Source organism: Monodon monoceros, unplaced genomic scaffold (genome assembly GCF_005190385.1).
Source record: "Monodon monoceros isolate NGI ecotype Baffin Bay Population unplaced genomic scaffold, NGI_Narwhal_1 Super_Scaffold_20, whole genome shotgun sequence".
NCBI classification, from domain to species: Eukaryota; Metazoa; Chordata; class Mammalia; order Artiodactyla; family Monodontidae; genus Monodon; species Monodon monoceros.
This window is the reverse complement of record NW_021703777.1, coordinates 68,079,863-68,104,660: the sequence shown is the minus strand read 5'-3', so window position 1 is coordinate 68,104,660 and position 24,798 is coordinate 68,079,863. Positions and strand designations below refer to the sequence as shown.

The following is a 24,798-nucleotide window of genomic DNA, read 5'->3' as shown; positions in this document are numbered from 1 at the left end:
GAAGCAACAATTTCTTTCAACTGGACCCAGGGTATTTTTGTTGACAAGAACTGATGAAGGTTTGAACATGAGGGTGGGGAATAAAACAGAAACAACAGTGACTATAGGCATTCCCTTTTGACCAGTAGTGTGGGTGCGGCCTCCCAGACTGTCAGTAGATCAGTACCTCAGATACCTTTCTGAGTGGATGGGTGGTACCACACAGGTATTTGTATGGTGGTGAGTATAAGAATTTTCCTGGACGCGAAGGTGTTAATGCATATGTTTCCACAGAGGCTTTCAGATGCCATTCTCTTAGAAATGGCTTCTTAACAGATAACAAAATGAGACAAAACAAAACAGAACAATAAAACTAATTGGGGAGAAATAGAGTGAATACAAAAATCACTTTACGTTCACTGGCAAACCCTGGCAGTCAATCACATGTTGTTCAGGTAAATCTATTTTGTTAAATGGAGACATTGGCTATAAATATAGAGAACTTTAATATATATGATTTTCCCTCTAAACTCCACCACTATTACTTTATTAACAAAATTATTTCTAAAACGCTCACCTGGATATAAAATATTGGGGATTGATCACATAAGTTATACAGACTACATCTTCCAGAGACTACTAAGGTGCATATACTTATGAAAGAACCAACAGCCTTCTGAAATGTTTCTCCTCAGTGAGTTTGGCACTATTCACCTGGCATTTATTAGTGACCATGCTGGAGGTGGACATTTTTGGGTTGATTTGTAAATAAGTTACCTCATGTAATCCATATCAAAGTTTACTGATCCAAAATCAAGATGTCAGATCAATTATTGCCACCATCTTCACAAAACCACAAATCAGCTCATTATTTTATGATCTTCACCCATTATGTGAACTCTGGAAATTACCAAAATGATAGTGCTACAGAGTAATGCAAATATCCCTTGAGAAGGAGATGTCTAATGGGTGAATCATACACCTCAAGGGAACCACAAATACCCTTAGCTTATTAGTCATTGCTTTATAAGCAATTGTGTCTCTGTAACTTAAAAATGATTTTTATTGTGTACTGGAAATTTTTCTCTCTTTATACTGTAAGATGATATTCATGAATATAAAACACAAAATTAGATCATCATATTTGCATTTGTTCCCAGGTTTCCTTAACCTCCATATATGTGTGCAAATAAATCTTGAGAGTCTACTAAAATGCTTTTTCTAAGAGGAAAAGCATTTTAATAACATCACTACATTTTTAAAACAACTTCCAGTGTACAGCTAAATGAGTTAGTCCCATCAAACAGGAGCACTTTGTTAAATATTTATTAAAAAGGAAGACACAACAAAGATTATACATTAATCAGGAACTTAGGCAAATCAGTAAAAATCAGAATATTTTATATATTAAAATTATTCAATAAAGAATTCAGTACAATATGTGGTTGTAAGAATCTAGTATATTAAGTTGTGATTGAGTTTTAACTTGAAGTATTTACCCTGGTGTTTTCTGTACATCCTTCCTCTCAGGCATTTTCCCTTGTACCCTTTATATATTAGTAGAGTTTATGTATTCACTTCATATGCAGTCACAAAGATTGAAATCCATGTGTACAGAAGTCTGTGTACAGAAAATCCAAGATTTTCCACCCTCAGAAAATAATCAGTCAGTGCTGCATGATGGTAGAGCTGGTGCTGAGGTCCCTTTACCTCTTCCTGGTCGTGTGACACTGGGAAGCTATTTAACTTAACTGTGCCTCAGGCTTCCTACTGGTAAAATGGGCATAATATTACTACTTGCCTCATATTTTCTATGATAATTAAATGAGTACATTCATGGAAAATTATTTGTGTAAGTGACTGCTAGAGTGAATCTAGCTCAATAAATGTTAGCTACTGTTGATAAGTATTGAACTACAGAGAAAGGAGAGAAAATGAGATAGCCCAAAAAGCAAATAATGGAATGGATAACTTCCTATTAGACCAGGAAGACCTCTCCATCAATACTACCTGAGAGCAGAATAGGAACTCTACTCAGGGCCAGTTGCTTGAGGAACTCATTACCAAACCAGAGCCTGGAAATCAGATCCTGTGGATAGCCAACCATGTGATGATGGAAAATACCCCCAAACACTTTTGATCAGTGCATGATCCTGGTAGAGGATCATGGTACATTGGATCAACTTCATCCTGTGATCGAAGTAGGACTAGAGATGAGCAGATAGAGATTTCCCTATGAGCATGAGCCAGGTCAGCAGTAGACGCCTCACTTCTGTTACACATGGTTGTGATTTGCATGGTCTGACACAGTTCTTCACTTTTCAATTTGGATATCAACACATTTACACACAGTACAAAATAAATAAATAAGTAAATTTTATCACAATAGAAAAGGGTCTAACAATTAACCTGTTGCTAGTCTTTAAAAGGCATTTTTGCTAATTGCAAGGATGATAGAACTTTATTTTAAAATAGAACATGGACCATTTATACAAGTCTGCCTGCCATCTGAAAGCAAGACCATTTTTTCCTCTACCACTGATATCTCCTCTGACTTAGAGATAGAAAGTCTATACTAATATTATCTGTCTGTAGAGGAACTCCCCAGAAAGTTGGTTGAAAACTGGGAAATGGAAATGACACTTGTACATTGCACCTTGAAAAACTTAATTCCCAAAACTTAACTGTTGTGGATGAAGAGAAAAAGACCTGTTGTAACTGTCCCTTCTGGTGATTGGATTTAAAATAATAACAATAACCATAACAATGCCAGTGATTTCTAACATTTATTGAGCAGTCAATATGTACTGGGCACTGTATGTTACCTAATTCAGGGAGTATATGGTAATGAATATAAACTGGATTAAATGTACTGAGGAAGTACAAGGAAGAAGTAATGGTATTGTGGTTAATCTCAACCTGGGAGAAAACAAATGTGTGACTGTTCTCTTCCTGATACAGTGATATAGAGGTGGGGGAAGTCCAGTGGGCTTTCCTCCAGAAATGACTCAGGATTTCCACATACAAACTTTGTAATTTACCTATATCCAATGTCTGATTCAGAAATAAGACATTTCAGCAAATCATTGAAAGTTCTTCTCTTGGTGACAGACTCATAGTAATCTAAATGTGAAAGTGATTTATAAAATCAGAACAACCATGATGCTAATCTGTAACAACAAAAACTATTTATAGAGGCAAGAACATTCCTAGTCTATACACCCAGCACATTGTCTCACTGTAGGCAGACCTAAATGAGAAGCCAAATACTGATGAAGAGTTAGCTCAGTGTGTAAGTGTGATATTGTGATGTATAATAAAAATATATGTTTGGTCTTCAGATGACCAAAATATATTTCTCACATATATTTGGTCTTTTCCCATGGTTCCTGACTCACAACCCAAAACCCTTAGAATTTCCTTAGTGCTGTGCGCGACAGATGTGTCTTTTGTTATGTTAATGAGGTGACCTAAGGATGGGGGCTGGTTGCCAGGGGAGCCAACCCTGTGATTAGAGGGTTGGAACTTTCAGTCTTATCTCCCTGAGCTCCTGGAGGGGAAAGTGGGCCAGAGAGTGAATTGATTGCCAATGGCCAAATCTGTAATCAGTAATGCCTATATAATGAAGCCTCCAAAAAAACCCCAAAGGAGAAGGTTCAGAGAGCTTCAGGCTTGGTGAACACATGGAGATTTGGGGAGAGTGATGCCCTAGGAGAGAGCATGGAAGGTCCCTGCCCTTTCCTCATAACTTGCCTTGTGCATCTCTTATATCTGGATGTTCCTGAGTTATATTCCTTTATAATAAAACTGTTAATCTAGTAAGTAAAATGTTTCTTTGAGTTCTTTGAGCTGTTCTAGTAAATTAATGGACTATGTGGAGGAGGTCATGGGAACCTCTGGTCTATAGTCAGTTGATCAGAAGTGCAGATAAAAAATGGACTTGGAACTGGCCTCTGAAGTCCAAGGAGGGGGTCATTGGAAACTCCAATCTATAGCTGGTCTGCCAGAAGTACAAGAGATAACCAGAGCTTGTGATTGACATCTGAAATATGGGGACTGGGTGAGGAGGTAGTCTTGTAGGACTGAGCACTTAACCTGGGGAATCTGAAACTATCTCTGGGTAAATAGTGTCAGAATTGAGTTGAATTATAGGACACCGGCTGGTGTACCAAGCATTGCTTGAGGGTGTGTGGTGAAACCATGTCACCGCTAGCACACAATTTGGAACTGGTACCAAAACACCCAATTTAGTAAATAATCAGAACAAAGGGATATGATAAATTGAATATTAACATAAATTAGGCTTACTTTGCCTGATGCAACGATCTGACAGTAGGGATGATTTTGTCCATACTCAAGGACCAGGGTATTCTGATGTATTTGCTTAGTCTCTCTGTTCTGGGGCAGAACTAGGATGGACACTGTAGGTGCTTGCTTCTAAGAATCTACTTTTGTTAGGCTTCTGTGGCCAGCCAACAACACTCTGATTGACATTTGTTATTTTGAAATGTTAAAACTTGTAATCAAGTTATAATCTTGTCCATATGATCTGGAAGATATTTTGTCTGCTAAATATGAACTTGAAACTTCCTTTTTGACTTTAGGGTTTAATTCTCAGAGAGAAAATTTAATTCTTTGATTTCTAGTATCTAAGAAGTTGGCATACATACCTAATTGAGTTTTTAAATTTTTGATGCAAAAAAATCTGGACCTAAAATAGAATATTAAGTCAATCATCTAACTAGTAATATGCCTTTCAACTGAGAAGTTTATTGTGCCATATGTGAGTTTACTATGCAATTCTTAGAATAGCCTAAGAATAATAATTGCAATCACATAAAAAGTGAAAACACATGCAGCTGTGATCTGCTTCCTTAGAAGCTTAGCAAGACAAATCCCATTTATCTTGACTTTCAGTCTACAATTGTTATACCATAAATAACTTCTCTTTCTTTGTACATTAGCTTTAAATATGCATATCCATTCATCCCATTATTCTTAACCTGCATGAACAGCTGGATTCATTACAAGAACAGAACTTTCTCTTTCTTCCACACAGAATGAGATGAGAGAATAATTTTAAACATTTACAACAAGATTTGAATGAAATGGCAAATAGGCAGGATGCGGATGCCTTTCCGGGCTTTCTGTTCCAGCAGCTACTTGTTTTCCAGTCAGCAGAGTGCTGTGCTCTTCTTAATGAAACCCAAGTGTTCTGTATTGCTTGCCTTATAATTTTCTGGACTGAGTGAGCTGTTGTCTGTGCCAAGAGAGAACTACACACTTCATTATCTTTTCAATAGACCTGAAAATTATTTGTTTAAAAATATTTCCCACTGTCATTTTTAGAGGTGTTTGCAAGAGTGATTGTTATAGAGGTCCCAGTAATTATAATTTAAGAGTTGCTTCATATTTATTCTCTCCTATATTTCAATAAGAAACAACGTGAGATTTAAAAATCACCTGTCTTCCATGGCTTTGTTCCTTTTCCCAAGAGTTGTCCATTCTTTATTCATCAATATTTTGATTCACAAACTACTCCCTTCTCATGAATTCATTATTCCCTTTTCATTCTCGTGAGAGCACTTCACAGTGCATCTTCTAAGGGACAGATTGTATCATGCCCTTGATTTCTCTCTTCACTACCCACAAAATCATCACATAACAGTGCTGGAAATTTATCTTGTATGTACAGCATTTCATTGCTGATGTTTTTTGAGCTTTTTTCCCCACATTTTCCCAGTGTACTTTTCTAAAGTACTTCATAACTCAATTCTACAAACATGTCTACCATTTCAAGAGTTTTATAGAAATTCAACCATGGTCTGGGCTAGTTTTAAAAAAACTAGCCCAGAGCTCCCAATTCCCTCTTTATTCTAGATCTACATAACTGCTAATGACAAAGCCAATTTGAAATACTATTGATTCCTGACATTGTCATATTTTAATATCCAGTACATTACTTTTTTTTCACCAGATAGATTCCACTTCCTGCTATTATCCTTTCTTTCCTAGTCTTTCCACACAGTGGCAGATAAAAGTTCTTGTCCCTGCCTTAAAGAATTGGCATACATCATCTCAAATCACTTTCTTTTTTATACCAGTTTACATTAAAGAGCTCAAAGGCAATGCCAAACTCACCCATCTGCATTAGGAGTAGCAGGAAGGCATCAGGAAATGAGTAGAGATGTAAGTGAAATCCTTTTTCTGCTGCTTAACAGCTTTTAATTTAAAAAAAGACCTATTTGCATGTAATTGTGATTTTTTTTTTTGTCTGTTTTGCGGTACGTGGGCCTCTCACTGTTGTGGCCTCTCCCGTTGCGGAGCACAGGCTCTGGACATGCAGGCTCAGCGGCCATGGCTCACGGGCCCAGCCACTCCGCGGCATGTGGGATCCTCCCGGACCGGGGCACGAACCCACATCCCCTGCATCGGCAGGCAGACTCTCAACCACTGCGCCACCAGGGAAGCCCCTGTGATTTTTTTAATGTCGTGTTTTATTTGGAGCAGACTTTATACTATATTAAAAATTAATGCTTTATCAAGAATTCGGTGGAATGGTTCTCAACAGCTACTCTACTATCTTCTGAGCATCTTCATTTTCAGACTCACCTGCAGCTAGAGTTCTAGATTTGATTTAGATTCAGACAAACAGATAAACTCACACAAGAATTGAAAAGTGAAAAACAAAAGAATGAAAGGCATCTTCTGGCTCTGCTCTTTATTCCAGTGAAGCACAGTCTAGGAGATGTGGAGTTTTCTACAGTAATATTAGCAGTAGTCCCACTCTTCCATCTCCACAGGACTTGAAAGCAAGGCACAGGTATTTTCCTGATAATGATAATGATAGTGATAATTAATGATAATGGCAGTTACTTGGTTATGATGGTTGATTGTGGCAGTGGTGTTAGTTCTGGCACCGGTAACTCTCTGATTATACAAGAGGTAACAACTCCCTTGACAGCTGTTCTGCAGCACATCTTTGAGAGAATTTCCTAACCTAGAGCTTCTTTCTGCAGTCTTCCAATGAGTCTCTATACAATTCATATGCTATAAGAAATCCATTCTTGTTTTCTTTGGTCTGCATCTTAACGATGATTTTTAAAATAACTGATGGCAAGATTGTTTGAAAGTAATAGATTCTTAAGAGAATGAAAAATTGGAGTTGATTAGGTGACCTGGTTTAGTTTTAAGTTGGCAATGTTTCTACTAACATGAGATGGGCTATGGGTAGTCTATGACATGCAATGTTAAATGGGTTACTTGAATTATGAGAGATAGTATATGAGATTGGTTGAGGTCATAGACTTTAGAGATTTATGGCTTATGATTGAATTCAGGTTCTACCATACAATTAGCCATGTGGCCTTTGGCAAGTTATTTAATTTATCTGCATCAATTTCCTCATCTGTATGATAGTACTAACTTAAAACTTTGTATGAAGATTATGTATATATATATATATATATATATATATATATCTAAAGTGCCTAGAAAGATGTCTGAAAGGGAGTGCTTTTTTGTTATTTGTAAGTATTATCATTACTATCATTTTTGGTAGTTGTTATTTGTCAAGAACTGTGAAGTCTAAGATTATACCCTACATGTAAGCTAACAAGTTAGCCAGCCAGGTTTTCTGAATACTGGCAGGGGACCTGAGATTCCTGGTCAGAGACAGCTTTTTTACTCAAAGCAATAGCAATAGCCAGCATATCATGATGTTTGCATATATTTCTTGAGCCCCAGTTCCTACAGAACAACAAAAAGAGTTTCAAAAAACACCTGCTCGATGGGTTACATTATAAGAGAGGAACTTCAAGCTTAGAGAACCTGAATTTTTTATAATGGGCAATAAAACTACCTGACTTATGCCTCAGTGAAAGACATTATCATTATCATACTGGATTGTAAACAACTAGACTTTGCTACTGTCTTTATCTTCCAAGGCTGTTTGTTATACAAATGTATTTGAAAAGAGTCTGGGACAAAGGCAGCCAGTGCCTTTGCTGATGAGATGTACAGAAATTTGAGCAACTCATGGAGAATTGTTTCAAAAAGATCTACCTCTTATTCCTACACTATCTTGGCTTCTGGTGAATTTTTCCATGAGTACATGCCACTTTATTGATTCTTCTGATAAATCTGACTGATCGAGGCTTGGATTATATCTGTTCAGCTTGTCTCGTACATCATTTAACTAGGGCTATCATCAATTCCTACTCCAAGATGGAGGATGAAACAAACTGCACTATTGACCATAACCATGGTCTCCAAGGTTCTCACACATATCCAGCTGAACAAATCCCATAAAACACCAAGGCCTAACTTAAGAAGCCAGGAATTTTTCTCTGTAAATCTTTGTACTAACGTTTCCCCTTGTCCTGAGCCATTAATCTATGTAAAACAGAGTGTATTAACAATCACAGACAATGGCCTAGCCCTCAAGGAGGAAATCTAGGATGGTTCTATCATTCCTAACATCTCTGGCCAGTGAGTTAAAGATTATCTGAATGTCTTCATGGGTCAAGGCAGTGTCATTTACCATTTCAGATAAAGTTAGGAAAAAAATTTCCTACCACCCTTTCTAATTGTGTGACTCCCATTATAGGGATAAACTGTCCTCAGGATATCTATAAATAATGAGTCAGTTATCCCTCCAGGAAGTCCCCCTGAATAATCAAGGATAACCTTATTTTGGAAAGAGCTCTATTATCTGAGGGCTAAATGATCTACTGGCAATGGTTCCTTAAATACTTGAAAGTCTCTAAAGTGCAATTCACCATGTTTCAAGCAGGAAAGGAAGTTAGTGTCTGGTTTCCATGCAAGAATTATAGTCCTGAAGCACATTTGTTCCCTTTGAAAAGAAAGTGTTATTTGCAATTATCAGGGCCCTCCAACTGGGACCTATATAAATTGAGGGGTACAGGTTGCAATGTTTCCACTGTGGCTGAGAAGAGGAAAAACATGAAATTGTTAGAGGAGGAGAAAAGATATAATTATGAAACATAGCTTCATCATCAGTTGGAAAACAATGGACAGAAGTATTTACTCATAATTTCTCCCTTGCCCTATTATATATGGACTTTTTTGCTTTTTTTCCTCTTCCTTTTGTCCATACTTCACATAGCCTATGGTTGTAGGCATAGGCTTTACGTCATCATAGAATGTCAACACAGAATTGTGATTATACTAATGAATATTGAGACTGAACACCTCCCAGAGAAAGATTCTATGACTGCTAGAATTTGTTTTTGTTTTTTTTTCCTTTTGGAGAGTTGCTGAAAATATTTTTACTGTTCAGTGATGGTTTAATTATGTTTAATATTAGCTTATTGTTATTTCTGTTGTGGGATTTTTTTTTTTTGTAAATTTAAGTATGGAAAGAAGGGTACTTGTGGAAATAGAGTAGTCAAATGGGTAAACTGACAGTAGGGTGACTTCCTATATTTTGGAAGTTTGAAAGATAAATATTATATAATTCAATTTCTGGCTGATTTATGTTTGACCAATCAGATGCTATTCTGTGAGATTTGAAGACCGATGCATTCTGAAGACTGTGCTTCTGTTGTTTCAGCTGTTTCTGCTGGTAAGGGTGGTAATGGCAGTTGATTTTACTTTGGCAGCGTTAGCAGATATTCCAGTCACTAACCTCATAGATATTAAGAAGAAGGACACAGCATGAATCTTCCATTAAAGACCGTATGTGGCACAATGTGGTTCGGGACCAAGGAACATCATACTAGCTTCCTGATTGGGGGTCTTCTTTTTTTTTTTTTTTTAACATCTTTATTGGAGTATAATTGCTTTAAAATGGTGTGTTAGTTTCTTCTTTATAACAAAGTGAATCAACTATACATATATCCTCATATCTCCTCCCTCTTGCATCTCCCTCCCACCCTCCCTATCCCACCCCTCTAGGTGGTCACAAAGCACTGGGCTGATCTCCCTGTGCTATGCAGCTGCTTCCCACTAGCTATCTATTTTACATTTGGTAGTGTATATATGTCCATGTGGTTGTGGTGTTACAGATCTTGGACCAGTCATTCCTTAATTATAAAAGAGAACAGCCTTGCTGGCCTGGTCCACAGTGAAGATATTTTCCTGTAAATTCATCCCATATTCTGTTTTATTAACCTTCCTAACAATTCTGTAGGCTCTTTTTAAAACTCTGTAATAAATTATTTCCTGCTTAACATGGGTATAGTGGGCTGTTTTCTGCAACTGAAATCTGATTGATATAGTACCATAGGTTTACTCTATAAAAATAATTATTTTTTATGAAGTAGACAGCTTTAATGCCCTATAAATTGTGAGCACAACTCATATAAGATAAATTCCTTCAAGTTCCTGTATATTTTCTTCTAAAGTAATCTGTAGTCATTCTAATTCCTTCGGACCTAAAATCAAAGTCAATCCATTTACATTTGACTGCTTTGAGTTACTGTATTATGCAGGCACTGGATTTTTTTTTTAATAGTTTCTTATTTCAGAAGTGTGCACAATGTTTTCAGAGACACTTGCAGTTTTTCCATAAGTAGTTAATTACAAATAATTTTTTTAATAACAAATACTAATACGATGGCCACAGCTGCATCTTGATGTATGCAATCTTAAGATGTTTTCTAGGCACTTATCTCTTTAATAAGGTGATTCTGTTTTATTATTCAGTTGAATAATAGAAGATACAATTATCATGGACAATGATGGAAGATTGAATATTGTCACCACGTTATCAAGATGAAGTCATTCCCCTTTGAGCTTTCAAGTAAAATTTGGCTGAAATCAATTGCCAGATTTTCTTTTTAGAAACTCATTCAGTCAGGAAATCTGTTATACGTGTATTGAACATTTAGTGTATACAGAGAACTGAAGTCTGCAATAGAGCACAGGAAAAGCAATTACCAGAACATTATTTTGAAATGGGGACACTCACTTGCCCATGTTGTTTTATATGACTGAGACCACATGCAGAAAATTAATCAAACAGAACCTCAGGGGTAGGATCTGAAGACATCTACTTGACTCAGATTCCCGGGGTTCCTTCCCTACTGCTCTGCCACAGAGCATGGAGTTTCATCCTGGAACTTCCCAGTGGATTAACACGTGATTTTTGTAAAGTCTTACTAAATATCTAAGTAACTTATACTCATATTAATTCCTTTCAAGGCAAGATAATTATAGAATTTAATGAAAAGACTATGGAATTTGAAATTCAAAATATTATAAATATGGTTTTAGGAAAGTTATTTAGCCTTAGCCCAAAAGAAATTATCCAGAATGCAGCACAGAGAGTTAAAGGCATGGAAAACATAAAAGGGAGGCTAAAGAACATGGAGGATAAAGTGGGAAAATCTAACATATGTCTAATGGACGCTCCAGAACAAGAGGGGAAAGAGAATAGAAGAGAAAGAATGTTATTTAAAGAGAGAATAATAGAAAAGTTTTCAGCACTGATAAAAGAAACAATCCACAGATTTGACAAATCTCACTGAATTTCAGTCAATGCTGTGAAAAAGATGGGCATAATCCCCATAAGTAAGAATATTATAGACTAAAGGGGAAAACAAATACTGAGTAATCCTGGGTCACATAGGAGCCCAGTGATGAGCACAGCACATGCAGTCAGGTACAGGTTTTCCACAAAGGTGACTTGGATTTTCATTCAGAGTCTAGGTCAGTGGGAAGGATGTGGAAATAGTACTAGCTTCACTAGATAAAGAGTTGGGTATGAAACAGGACTTCTCTTCTCCAGTGCAATGCCTATTAGTGGGATAGCTGAGAAAGGCAAACAAGAAATGATGTGGAGCCTAATTTTGCTCAATATAGGTTTACAAAGTGTTATCAAAGTTTGTCTATGCTTTGCTCAAATCAAATAATAAATTATTATCTAGTGTTCAGTTCTATTGTTATTACAATATTAGCTATAACTCCCTCAAATTTGAAGTACTGAAGTTCAATATTATAGAAATTATAATAATGTATGTTCAATAACAAGTCATTAATAGTGACATCCTGTATAAATAGAACTTCATTCTTTTGTGCAGAAAGTGAAATTATAAAATCATTCTTTCAGAAATTAGTACTGTACTACCTTGAAATACGCTAATCAGATAAATTAAGCTTATATTAAACATGTAGGATGTGATCACTATTCCTGTATCAAAATTTCTTATATGGTATAAAAAGCACCCTAATTATAATCTTTGAATAAAGAAGCAGTAATATACCAAATACACATTTAGCTGTAAAATTTATATTAAGGGTAAATGGCAAGTCCTAGTTTGTGGAAACAGGGAAGACCAAGTCGTCAAATCTTGATTGCTACTTATCTTTTCTCAAATTCCAACTTTATTTCATTTTTGTCTATTATACCTATTACTACTGTTACCCAGCATGCATTATGAGCATAACGGGTAATGAAGATAGGAAGATATTCTAGTTCCATTCTTGGTCATCAACAGGGACTTGATTTCCATCATTTATAACACATGTTCCAATTCCACATCAGTTCTGCTCATCTCTTCACCCTTTTGTTTTGATCTTGTTCTTACAGTTTTGAATCTGTTGATTGTTTGTAACTGTCCTGGAATATTATTTGCCAGAATAATTTCTGTTTGACATTAATCCTCAGTCTCCTTCCAGTCCTGGATCATTTAAGATAGGAAACAGAGAAAGTAAAACTTCTAACTCCATAGAACATCCTTTGGAACCTCAGTTCCTCCATTTCTGAATCTGTTAGAGCAAAGGTGATGTAAAAATTGTCTTATATTTGGAATCTAAAAAAAATAAAATAAAAATTTAAAAATTGAACTTATGGTAATAGAGAATAGAATAGGGGTTACCAGAGGCTGGGACATGGTGGAAAAGGGGAGGTAAGACAAATAAGAGTGATGGTTGCCAGGGGTGAGGGGCAAGGAGTCATGGGGAGTTATTGTTTAATGGATCCAGAGTTTCAGTTTTGCAAGATGAAAGGAGTTCTGGTGATGGATGGTGGTGACGACTGCACAACAGTGTGGATATACTTAATACCACTCAACTGTACACTTAAAAGTGGTTAAGATAGCAAATTTTATGTTATGTATATTTGACGACAAAAAACGAGGAAAACATGGACACTTATGGAATATTCCTCTCCTACATCTTGTGATAAAGACATACTTTGTTTTCACTTTTCTAATAAGAGGCACTATTTCTATCAGAATATAAATTCTAATAAATTCCTTCGGTGATAAAAAAAAAAATTTTGTCCTCTAGGAGGACCCAACTTGTCAGTCATGACGCATTTACCTGAGCCACCAATCAAATTACCTCCATACTTATTGAGACACTGTGCTGATGAGGCAATTGCGAATGTAGTAAAGTAGATGGCCTGTCAGCTCAGTGTAAACTAGACATGAGTGACTTTGATGATAAAGATGTATATAGCAAAATATATGAAATACATGTGCTCTTTGGGCTTCTACATTGTTAGTTTGTATTTTTATGTTATATACACTATGCAGACCTATAAATACTAACAGTTCAATTATAAATTATATCATCCTTTAGTAGTTGAATTCTATCAAGTGGAAAATACAGTCACTTACATGAGTATTGAGTGTGATACTCTTTTTTCCCCTCTTTTTTATATATTTTTAAATTTTATTTTCATTTTTGGAGATTTTCAAAGTAAAAAAAAAAACAAACTTGCTTAAATGTAATAGCCAATGTTTTGAGGTATATGCTGAAGCTTTGCCTCTCTTCAATGGGCACAGCCTCTCTTCCTGCAGAGAGGTGGGCCCAGCAACTGTGCTTATTATCATTTTTACTCTTGATCATATAACTGATTGAATGAAACTGATCCTATCAAATTATTTTACTCAAGTATTTGAATTAAACTGCGTAGGCAGTGAGTCTTGTTACTCCAGCACATTGGTAAAATCCAAAAGCCAGTCCTAACTTCCCTGAGCTCAGGGGCTTTATTGCTCACTATGGGACATCTTATATCCTTTCCCTGAGTTCCTTTTGTGCTCAGACTAGTTGGAAGTTGCTCATGTTCTTAGTCAAAGAAATTGTGGCTAAGATACTGACTGTCAGTAAGCAAGATACGATTTTCAGTAAAATACTCTATCTTAACTTTGAAACTACCTTAACTTACCTAAAAAAAGTTCAATATAATTACTGGATAGGATACCAGAAAATGAAAAAGAGGAATGCAATGATCAGTATGAGGTAAAGTTTTTAAAAATTAGAGAATTATAAACATGTTTCTCCTCTGGTACAGATTCAGTTGTCTGGAATGGATTGGACTTTGAGAGAAGCCTTAGGGTGACCCTATACACACTCATTGTGAAATCTTCCTGTAAGCTGGTTTAGGGGACAGGCATAATGACTTTAAAATATTGATAAACTCTTTCATTTTTCTATTTATCTGGCATTCCATGTGTATTTTAGTTAGAAAGTAAAACTAGCTTTCAAACAGTAAGTTCAAGAGCAATTCAAAACTGATATGCTTCAATTATTAGTTTACATTTTTTCATTATTCCACATCTTAAGACATGATTTAGAAATTCTCCATAAGATTATTTTTATTGATTCATGGAAGAAATGTTATAACATTTCAAGCCACTTATGGAATAAGCTGTTCCACAGGAGTGAATTTTCCAGGTAAATGAACCCTAAGTAATTAAGCTCCAATTTTTAATTAAATTTTAAAAATACCCATTTCCCTGATTTCTTAAACCAGAACACTGGATATAATTCAACATTTTCTCAAGAGGCAATTGAGGGATTTAGTGCTATTTTTACTACTTGCATCTGGCTTCCCATTTTTCTAGTTTTCTATCTGTATCTGAGAACTTCCAAGAGTTAATATTGGCCCAAGAATATAAAACCTTTTCCATTTGGCAGTGCAACAGTCTTCAAGAATTACCATTTTTGAGTCTTACTGCTTTCTCAGCAGTTTCCTTGGTTTTACAATTTAAAGATGAGGCAAAACTTCTAATGCCGTAGAAAACCATTTGAAACCTCCATTCCTCCCTTTCTGAATTCTTCAAAGCAAAGATGACATAAATGCTTCCATTTATAGAATGCTTTCATTTACATGAATTTGACAAAGCCTGGACTATAAATTGATATTGGGGAAACTAGCTGAATGGTGCTGAAGAATGTGGCTTTGTGGCTATAATTTAACTGAGATGTGAATTTGAAGTGATAAATATTCACCTCATTATTTAAGTGGAATATACTTCCCTCCAGGCAAATAGTTTAAAAAATGTTAGAATACATAATTTTTTAAATATTTGATTAAAAAGTGTAGGCTGAAAATGACAATTAGAGTGTACCTTTTTAATACATATACTCACATTGTTCATAATTAACTGCAGGTCTATAGGGTAAAAATTAAGAGTAAGAGTAATTTTAATTAATTGATTAAATAGTAAAATTTCAAGAATGCATACTTTATTACATAAATTTGATAGCTTCACTTAAATTCACTATATTTTGTAAAAAACTAATTTGTTACATTCATTTAATTTTATGTTTGTTTCTTTTTTTCTTTACTAAGACTAAACTATAGACTAAACTAAGAGCTATAGGAAAAGCAAGCAGAAGTCTCCAAGACAGAAACAGATTAGATAGAGTCCATGATAGGTTTATAAAATGAAAACATGTTGACACATGGCTGTAGAGTAGAATTATTGGGGGAGTTTAAAAGATTTCTCATAACCCCTCCTCTCTCAAGATTCTGACTAGGGTAGGACGAATGTTTTTTTTCTTTTTTTTTGGACGAATGTTTTTGTAAAGTCCTTAGGTAATTATAAACTGTGGCTAGGGTTGAAAAATACTGTATGAGAACTTACCATGTTGATAAAAAATTGCCTTGTTATTATACCTTTTTGACATCCAAAAGCATTTAATTTCAGTGATATTAGCAATAATAGCAAAGGAACTCATGTCAACTATATTGCGTTAAATTAAGAGAATAGATCCAACAAGAAAACGACAAGATTTCTGCTTAATAAATAGAATGATGAACTTGAGTCTATCTAAAAAAAAGAAAATCTTATTTATTTTATTTAGAAGTTCATGTAAATGTGACACTTTTTATGATAGAAGGGAGCTAATTTTCTGGGTGAACTTTTATATTTTCCATAGCACCACTTTCTTAAAGTGTTAAAGAGATCAACATTATCAATTTGTGATACCCCCCTAAAATTTCAGGGTAGGTTTGGACTTTTCCTCTCACCCTATAACCTTTTTATTTTAAAAAGAAATTTAAGAAACCAATAAAATTTAAAATCACTATTACAAAATATTAGTGTTATATCCCAATATAAAAAAAGTCACATTTACAATGAATTCAATTCTTGTAAGCAAACATGTAATGAATGATTAGAGTATAAAAAACACAATTTTCAGATCAAATATATTTAAATTAATTTTAATAAGTACAAAAAGATAATGTTTAGCATTAATCTGCCTGTGATTAATTAAGAATGTTTAAACAGCTAGCATACTGACACATTCAATAAGGGTCAAGTTATCTTACATACATAAAAAATGACTTTTCCCAATTACAGCAAGGTCACAAATTACAAATATAATTAGCTTCAGAATGATTTTTTCAAACAAGAAAACTTACCATACAAGCGTACTGTCACCCTGAAAATTTAAAATTAATGAATACTCAAAGTTTAGTTTTGGAGCTTTATCATGCATTATCTATGCATGTGATTGTATTATTAATGTGTAGCAAGAGGAAAACATTCCTTTCCTTTTTGTTTTTTACTTTTCTAATTTAGCAACAAGTATGAAGCTTTCTTAAGTTTCCATGCATGTGACCTCTAAAGGGAATATTTCATGAAAGGTCACATTCCTCTGTTTGGAGCACCCTAAAACCTGAATTTGTATCTGCTCAAGAGAATCTTGAAAAAAATGAGATACCAATAAACCTGAAATCCATTATGGAGCAGGCACCCAAGATCAACAATCAAGGACTTATCCATGGATGGTAATGTTTAATTCATGAAAACTGTAACTCAAAGTTCAGTTTCATTTAGGCCTTTCCAATCATACATTAAACTTGTTCACATATTATGCTGGGTTTAAAACACAGCCAACTGCTTCAACTACTGTGTTGAATATTTAAAAATAAATAATTGGGAACAAATCTTTAAGCCATTATCCCTAAAGTAATTCTGTGTCTAACACCTTTGTTTTGCTTTCCTAATACCATTTGTTTTCATAAATCAATTTTGTTGGAGTTACACTTATCTATCCAATAATATAGGCTTGCATTTGGCAACTTGTTGTGGTAAAATAAGTCTTCTAAAACAAAGCATGAAAAACAAATTTTTATACCAACTAAGCTAATTTTTATACCAACTAAGCTAATTTAACACTTACAGTGCCAATACTGGTATTTATATGGTGTCAGATTAGACTTCTTTCTATAAACAGTAATTTGCAACAAACTAATGAAATCAATACATAATCCTTGAAGTTCATGTTTTAAAAGTTATAAAACCAACAATATGGCAAGTAAAAACAAAATCTCTCCAACCCCTAACACAAAACTGTCAAAAATTTTTTTAAAAAAAGAAGAAAAATAAAATAAAGAGGGAAGTGCTTATTATTTTGTGTGCTTAATCAACTGTAATCATTTTTTATACATTATTATACCTATGGACCAAAGAAGAAAAATGTAATATATTCCCAGAAACTAAATTGTAAACAATATTAGTGAATAGCTAGTTTTACAAAAAGGGATTCTTGGTTGCTGTACAATTCAAAAAGATATAAAATTAACCAGAGACAAATATAGTAGATGACTTGGTATTTGCAAGTGATCAACAGGATATTAAATTTAATGGAGGCTTTAACAAACCTCCATTGAGAAACTTGGAATTCAAAGATTTTTCTATCTTACCTTATCAGCACAATTGTGATATCATTTTGAATTTAATGGCTCAAAAGAGCCAACCAGAAATACATCAGAAAAACGTTTACACCCTTGAAGGAAGGATATTTTTAAAGAATATATAGGGCTCAAGACTAAATTCCAACGAATAAATTAGTTGGATCTATTGAAAAAAACTATTCTATTGACTAACTTAATCACTAGTTTAATAAGAGCTATGTTTGGAATTAGATCCATTATAAAATAACTTGTTTAGATTTCATAAATTTCTCAAAATATTCTTTTATACCTGGCAAATACACACAGATACACACACACACACACACACACACACACACACACCTACTTCTAATCAAAGCTAAGACCTTATTAAAGGTTCTTTGAAAGTATTACTTTAAACTGACACACAAACCTGTTCTTCGTTCTTCCCTACTGGCAATATTAACTGATGTTATGTATTAACTTCAGTGTAAAGTGGTTTGAAGTGGGGTATATAATTACATGTATTAAAAAAAGTTCATCATAAAAACAGGCAAAAATACAATATTTTACCTAAATAAGGTTGAAAACTGTGGTCTAAATATGTTGGATAATTAAGAATTTTTGAGAAAAATGATATAAAATTCGTATAAGAAATAGATTTTCATTACCTTTCCCAAATGCTTTTCACATGAACTTAATCTATCTTAGTATTTTAATCATGATGCTTACCTTGATAGAATCATGACTGTTAAATATCTCTGTATATACTTATGTATGTATAATTTCTCACCTTTCTTAGAAATTAAAAAGGGGAAATGCCTCATTAGTTTTAACTAGCAACAGACATTTTTCAAGTGGATTTTTCTCTTTGATTTTTTCCCCTGTTTTTGAAGTCTTGAATTTGTTTTTAATTTGATGAAAATATGAGTGCATAAATATTAATGGAAAAGATTAGTATCTTTCATATAAATGTTGATAACACAAGATTATGGATATTAAGAATTTTATTAAATGCTGAATTTCATTTCTTAAAGCATGAATTCAATAGAGAAAAATATCATAATTTGTCTTGTCCACACTGTTATGATTTTGATTCAGCGTCTCTGGTTCCTAAGCATGCAAGTGTTAAAAATAACCACACCCCACCCCAGTTTTAATTTTATGCTTCTGGATACTTTGGATTAAGAAAAGGTAAGCCCAAGGTTCCCATAAGACCTCAATTAAAAAGAAAATAAGTGCACTACAGGGTAGCAATCAGTCAACTCATAATTCTCTTGAAATTCTGAATCTTTTTATAGGAAAAAAATCTGAGAATTACTTCAAACATATGCAGATGGATATAGGAATGCCAGAAGACTAATAACAAGAACACCAGTATAATAAAGCTATTAATATGGTCCCAAATTTCAAAATAAGTCATAAAAATGTTGATTTTTCACAGGCATTGTCTGAGGGTAACAAGTATGAAGCATTTGAAAAAAAATTCTTAATAGATAATGAAGAACCATGACTTTGCAGAAGGTGGACCTGAGCTACTTCCCTTATCCTCCCGTTGGGATGATGACAGGCTGTGTCAAAGTACAACATCCATAGGCTCCATAGAGCTTCTCTGCCCTTTTAGAACCTATGATATTATGGCAGAGTTGAGTTCCTTCAACCAGCAATATGAAAAGAGCCACATCATAAAAACTTTATATATATATATATATATATATATATATATATATATATATATACACACACATATATATATGTATATATACCAAAAACTGTGAGTGAAGTAATAGCTTTTGTGCTCTTTTTAAACAAACTATGAACTATTCAAAAAAACTGGAAATGTGGCTCAGGGGGATCATTTATCCAAACCTGAGATAAATTCGAAATAGAGAGATCCCTGAAAAGACTGCTAAACATGAAGATTGGCACTTTAAAAATCACTGAAGTTTAAAAAAAATTATTAGATGGTTCTATATTAGTTCCATTTTATATTCAAACAAATAGAAACATAAATAGAAGAAAAGAGCAGAACAGTCACCATCTTAGCACACTCATGATCTCATAGCTCAATAAACAACTCTCAGTGCTAAATTAAGTTATATATTACATTTGGTCTTTTATTTAAAGTCTTTATAAGAATGAGATGCACTTTGATTTTCAACTGAATTCTGTGGATGTGATGTGAGTGGTAGTGACACCATCCAGATGGCATGGCTAATAGTAGGAGGTAAAAAATTTTTGTTGAACAAATATTACCTTAATCAGAGCAGTAACTATACAATAATGAGATTATATCTCTATATATGTACATGTATTTATCTACATTTTGTACATACCATAACTCTTTATGTCAATATACAGCTGCATAAAATAGTCATAATATTATGGGCCAAAGAGACCATTGTTAGTTTATTAAAAATGTTTCCCAAAAAATTAATCTTATTTTAATAAATCCATGTAACTTTTTTGTGTTTTTAAAATGATTTATGGAAGGGAGAATAATTGTAAAGACTCTGCTTCTATAATTTAAAATCCTTTTCCATGGAGCATCCTCCCTCTCTCCAGCAAGATTCAAAGCTCCTTTCAATTTATATAAACTTTAAAAGATTAAGAAGTGTGTAAGAAAAAATTCCACGAAAGTAAGAGAAATAATAGAAAATCCTGATCCACATTATTGGAATATCTCAACCGTCAGGATATCATTAGGCTCAAATTAGATTTTAACAGTTGAAAGTAAAAATAAAAATAACAATAATGATAACTTTTCTGGTCAATCTACCATAAATTTTAATAAAACAGGTACCATCAATGCAGGTGCAGCCTTTTACCAAAGGTATAGATGAGTCTTTTCTGTTGTCCTACAGAAACTGCTATTCACAAATACTTTTACATATGTACATATTTATAAATTTATAATGTATAGTCACACATTAAGGGGGAAATGCAGAACTTATAAGAACAATATTTAAAGTGTCTAACAATACATACCATACAAAGCATTTTTTATTGCTTGTCTTCAGGCATTGCGTACTGTCTTAGACTACCACACCCTTCCCTAAACAGCCCAGAAGAGCTATGATATATTTAAATGTGTAAGAAAATAGGATATCTTCCATTCCAGTGTATGAATAAAGTGCACTTTTAAAAACAATTTAGATGACAAAGAAGGTGCTTTTGGAAGGGAATTAAAGAAATACATTAATTGGCTCATGTAACAAATTTATTTTATTAAGGATTATGGATTACTTTTCGTGAGGGAATTTTTAATGTCAAGGATGTCTTCACCGCAAATTCTGTTAATAAGATGCATTTGTGACCTTGGTATTAATACAATCATGCAAAGCACATAACAGAATCACACTGAAACAAAGAAAATGAAAAAAAATAAAATTTAAACGAGGCAAAGAAATAGCAGTTTTTGTTGTGATTTTGCTTATTTCCATAAGATACTCCTTTTATTGATTTTATGAACATACCTATTTATGCACTATACTGAAATACTGTACAAAACTGCAAGAAATGCCACTATTTGACTACTTACGTTTCTACAAAAACACCATCATATAGGTGTATCTATTAGTAAAAGTCAACTAATAACTGCTAATGTATATGTGAGTCAAAAGGATTTTAAGTTTGCCCAAAATGTTGAATCTAGGCATGAGACACAACTATTAATTTCTATTAACATATTTCAGGGACATAAAGAGTATTTTTTAAATACTGAAAGGAAAATGAATTTTACTCATTAATAATTAGTAATTATATAAAATTGAAAATTGTGGTTTCTAATTTAGCTACATGTTTGTGTGTGTATCCTAATTGAGCTAATTGTGTGTGCGTGTGTGTGTGTGATGTCTGTGCATGTGAACTAATCCGCAATCTGTTGGTGATGCTTTAAAGTTAGTTTAAAAATGTTCAACTCTTACCAAAACCTCTTCAGGTATACAAAGCTGCAAATTTGAGTCAGAGAAATTTAAAGTTGTAATTTACAAAAGCAGATTTACATTAATTCTTATCTGAAAGAGCTGCTTTCAAGACAGAAAAATGTGCCAGTTAACTGCCCTTTCCTTTGTAATTAGTGGCTTCTGAGTCCTGATGAAAAGAAGCCTTAAGGCAGAATTTGCAGTAAACAGGAAAGGAGAGAATCATATAAGTGCTTATATATATTCTGTGACACCTATGAATTCTCATTGATGGGAGTTTTTGGCACAATTTTCTAATCCAGTATGAATGTTGCTCCACAGCAGCCAAACTGGATGTTTTTTCCAGTCTCCAGCACCAAGAAAATTTAGCTGATCGATTTCAATACAACACATACTGGAAAGAGTAAGACCTATTTATTGTCTTTTTTTTTTAAATTTAAGGTAGTTTCCAATGATTAAAATAATCTGTAGGATTTCAATTATTACTTTCAAATAAACTCTAATGCTAAAAATGTCATGTCCACGACATTCCAATAGTTATTAAATTCTAGGCATAATGAACATCCTGTCAGGGTGACTCATAATTATTTGAATTTGTCATGCTGTAATATGTACATGGCTATGGACACTATACACGGTAATTAAAAGCTGATTTCAAATCTCTAGTTTTTCTTCTGATGTGTACTAAGCTTCCAATTATACTAGCAGGGATTCTGAGCACTTGGGAAGGGAACTGATGTTGCAGATATGAGGTTCTGTTATTTAGAGGAATTCATCTTGGAACGACAATGTTACCTTACGTTATAGTTAGGCAACAGTAGAAAATACTCCTATGTAAGACCTAAATCAAAAGGGTCCATAAAATGTGGTGTAGGATCTCCATTTTCATCGCTGTTAGGAAAAGAGAAAATAAATCAGGTCATCTGAAATCCACTTTAAACCAGTTCCTAGGGTAAATCTTTTAAAAAGGCAATGGCTTTTTGGGCATGGGGTGCTTTCTGCCTGCAGTACCACAAGTTAGCAAATGCGTGTCTCTATTAGAGGTCTATAAGCTATGTTGCTATATACATACTGTACATGTTGGTTCACAAATTAGCAGTTATTAGTCAGACTGTACATGGCAAAACAAACCAGGTTTAATGTTGCTATACATCCCAAAGACAACCTGTGTCTAGATTCAAGGACTGACCCCTAATACAGGTTCTCTGTTTAAGTATGTAGCCCAGTAAACTAAATTAAATGTACCAAACAAAACTGGGAAAACTATTCTAGACATTCTGTCAATTTTGCTAACACTGTTGAAAGTTTTCTTGGCTTCAGCTGGCTTGTTTTCCGGCTTCTTGTTGGGTTCTGGCGTGGTTGCACTCTTGGAGATGGTGGAGAGAACTGGGTCTTTTGAAAGATTCGGGGCATAATTGGCAACTGCCACTGCATAAGCATTGTTCTGTATCATGACAGAGGCTTTTTCTTTTTTCTATTGAAAAATACAAGAATTAACAGAATGTGGGTTGAGACTGCTTCTTAATATTTTCCAAACTCCAGTTCAAATTCTGAAGTATCTTGATAAGCATCATTATCCATTAGAAAGAAGGAATTTAGGGAAATAAATGTAGTTTATTAAGTCCTAAAACCATGAGGGAGAGGAAACCCCCAGAGTAAATCAATGATATCATTTTCCTGGAGAACCATTTTCTTGTTGTTTACATGGAACACTGACAATCAAAAATACAACTTTAACAAATGACACATTTTTGACTCTTACAACTCACTCAAATATTTGTTGAATGAATGTGTGAATGAGTAAATGAAATGTAGACATAATTTAACATGAGGAATGATCATCTACAGTGAATGACCTCAAATTTTGAATTAATAATTTAATTTCTTTAACTTGATAACAGGATTTCTCCCCTTCATGTCAAAATCATACAGTAATGTTTTACTCAGATAGTAGGAAATTGTATCCATATACAGATGTTAGTGTAATAAATACTAAGAACATAGATGGAAGATGAAATACAAACTTTTGGATTTCTGCCTAGCTCATCCACAACATGTTTCTCCTTATACTTCCCAGTTCAGTTCTCACCCACTTTAGTCTGGGTCACAGTTTTCTCCTGCCTGGACCAAGCAGCATTCCTTTGTACTCTTCCACTTGGCTTGACCTCATCCAATCATTAGTCAAACTACAACCCCCATGGGGACTTTTTAAAGACATAAATTGGATGGGGTCACCCATCTGCTTAAATCTCTTAAATACCATCTCATGGAACTTAGAATAAAATCAACACTTCCTGCCATGGTGTCTTTTTTTGTTCATTATATACCAGTCTCACTGAAATAACTTGCATTTGGAGGACTTCTTTGTTTGATGCCTTTGGCTATGCTACTTCTGATAGGGCCAGAGTAAAGGGACAAAGTAGGTAATTAAATAGTTAATCCCACTAGGGGACTGTAAGTAAAGAAAAAATTATGGGAGACTCCTGTAAGTTAAGGAACACTCTAGAAAGTAGGTTTGCTTAGCCACGAAACCAAGCAGGCTTGCTTAGCAACAAAACCATGAAACAGAAGCACGAGACATGTCCCAAAACAATAAAACAATGGTGGCATGAGACCCACATCCTGCCCAGTGAGCTCAGTAAATTAATGTTTCCTAGGACACATTCCTATATGCACACTAAAAACAAAAATATAAGGAAAGGTGACATACTAAAACCTGAGATGATTTCACATTTTTAGCACAAGTTACTGCCTTTTTGCTCATTTCCATTGAGGCATGACAGTCCCAGCTTGACCATGTAGGGACAAGAAAACTCCCCTGCCTGACATGGAGGAGGAATTGATGATAGAAGCATGACATCTACTCAAGAATGAGGAAGAAGGGGTTTTTTCCCCCTCCCACTGTTCCTTTGATTATAAAACTGTAGCCTGCTAAGTTCTTGGGGAACAGCACCCTCTGGCCTGCCTGCTTGTAAGCCTCACAAGCATCCTATTCTAATACATCACGTCTTATCT

General features: G+C 34.3%; 1 protein-coding gene across 2 annotated transcripts in view; it reads right to left on the bottom strand.

The window, feature by feature from the left end:
- Nucleotides 1-19,617: 19,617 nt before the first annotated feature.
- GABRA2 (gamma-aminobutyric acid type A receptor alpha2 subunit) overlaps nucleotides 19,618-24,798 on the bottom strand; it is a 119,356-nt gene continuing 114,175 nt past the window's right edge. The window contains exon 9 of one of the 2 annotated variants that reach the window (XM_029235414.1): nucleotides 19,618-23,257. In XM_029235414.1, the coding sequence (XP_029091247.1) occupies nucleotides 22,961-23,257 (297 nt within the window). In that variant the 3' untranslated portion in view covers nucleotides 19,618-22,960. The remainder of the gene's footprint in view (nucleotides 23,258-24,798) is intronic. The other variant, XM_029235415.1, reaches the window with a different exon arrangement.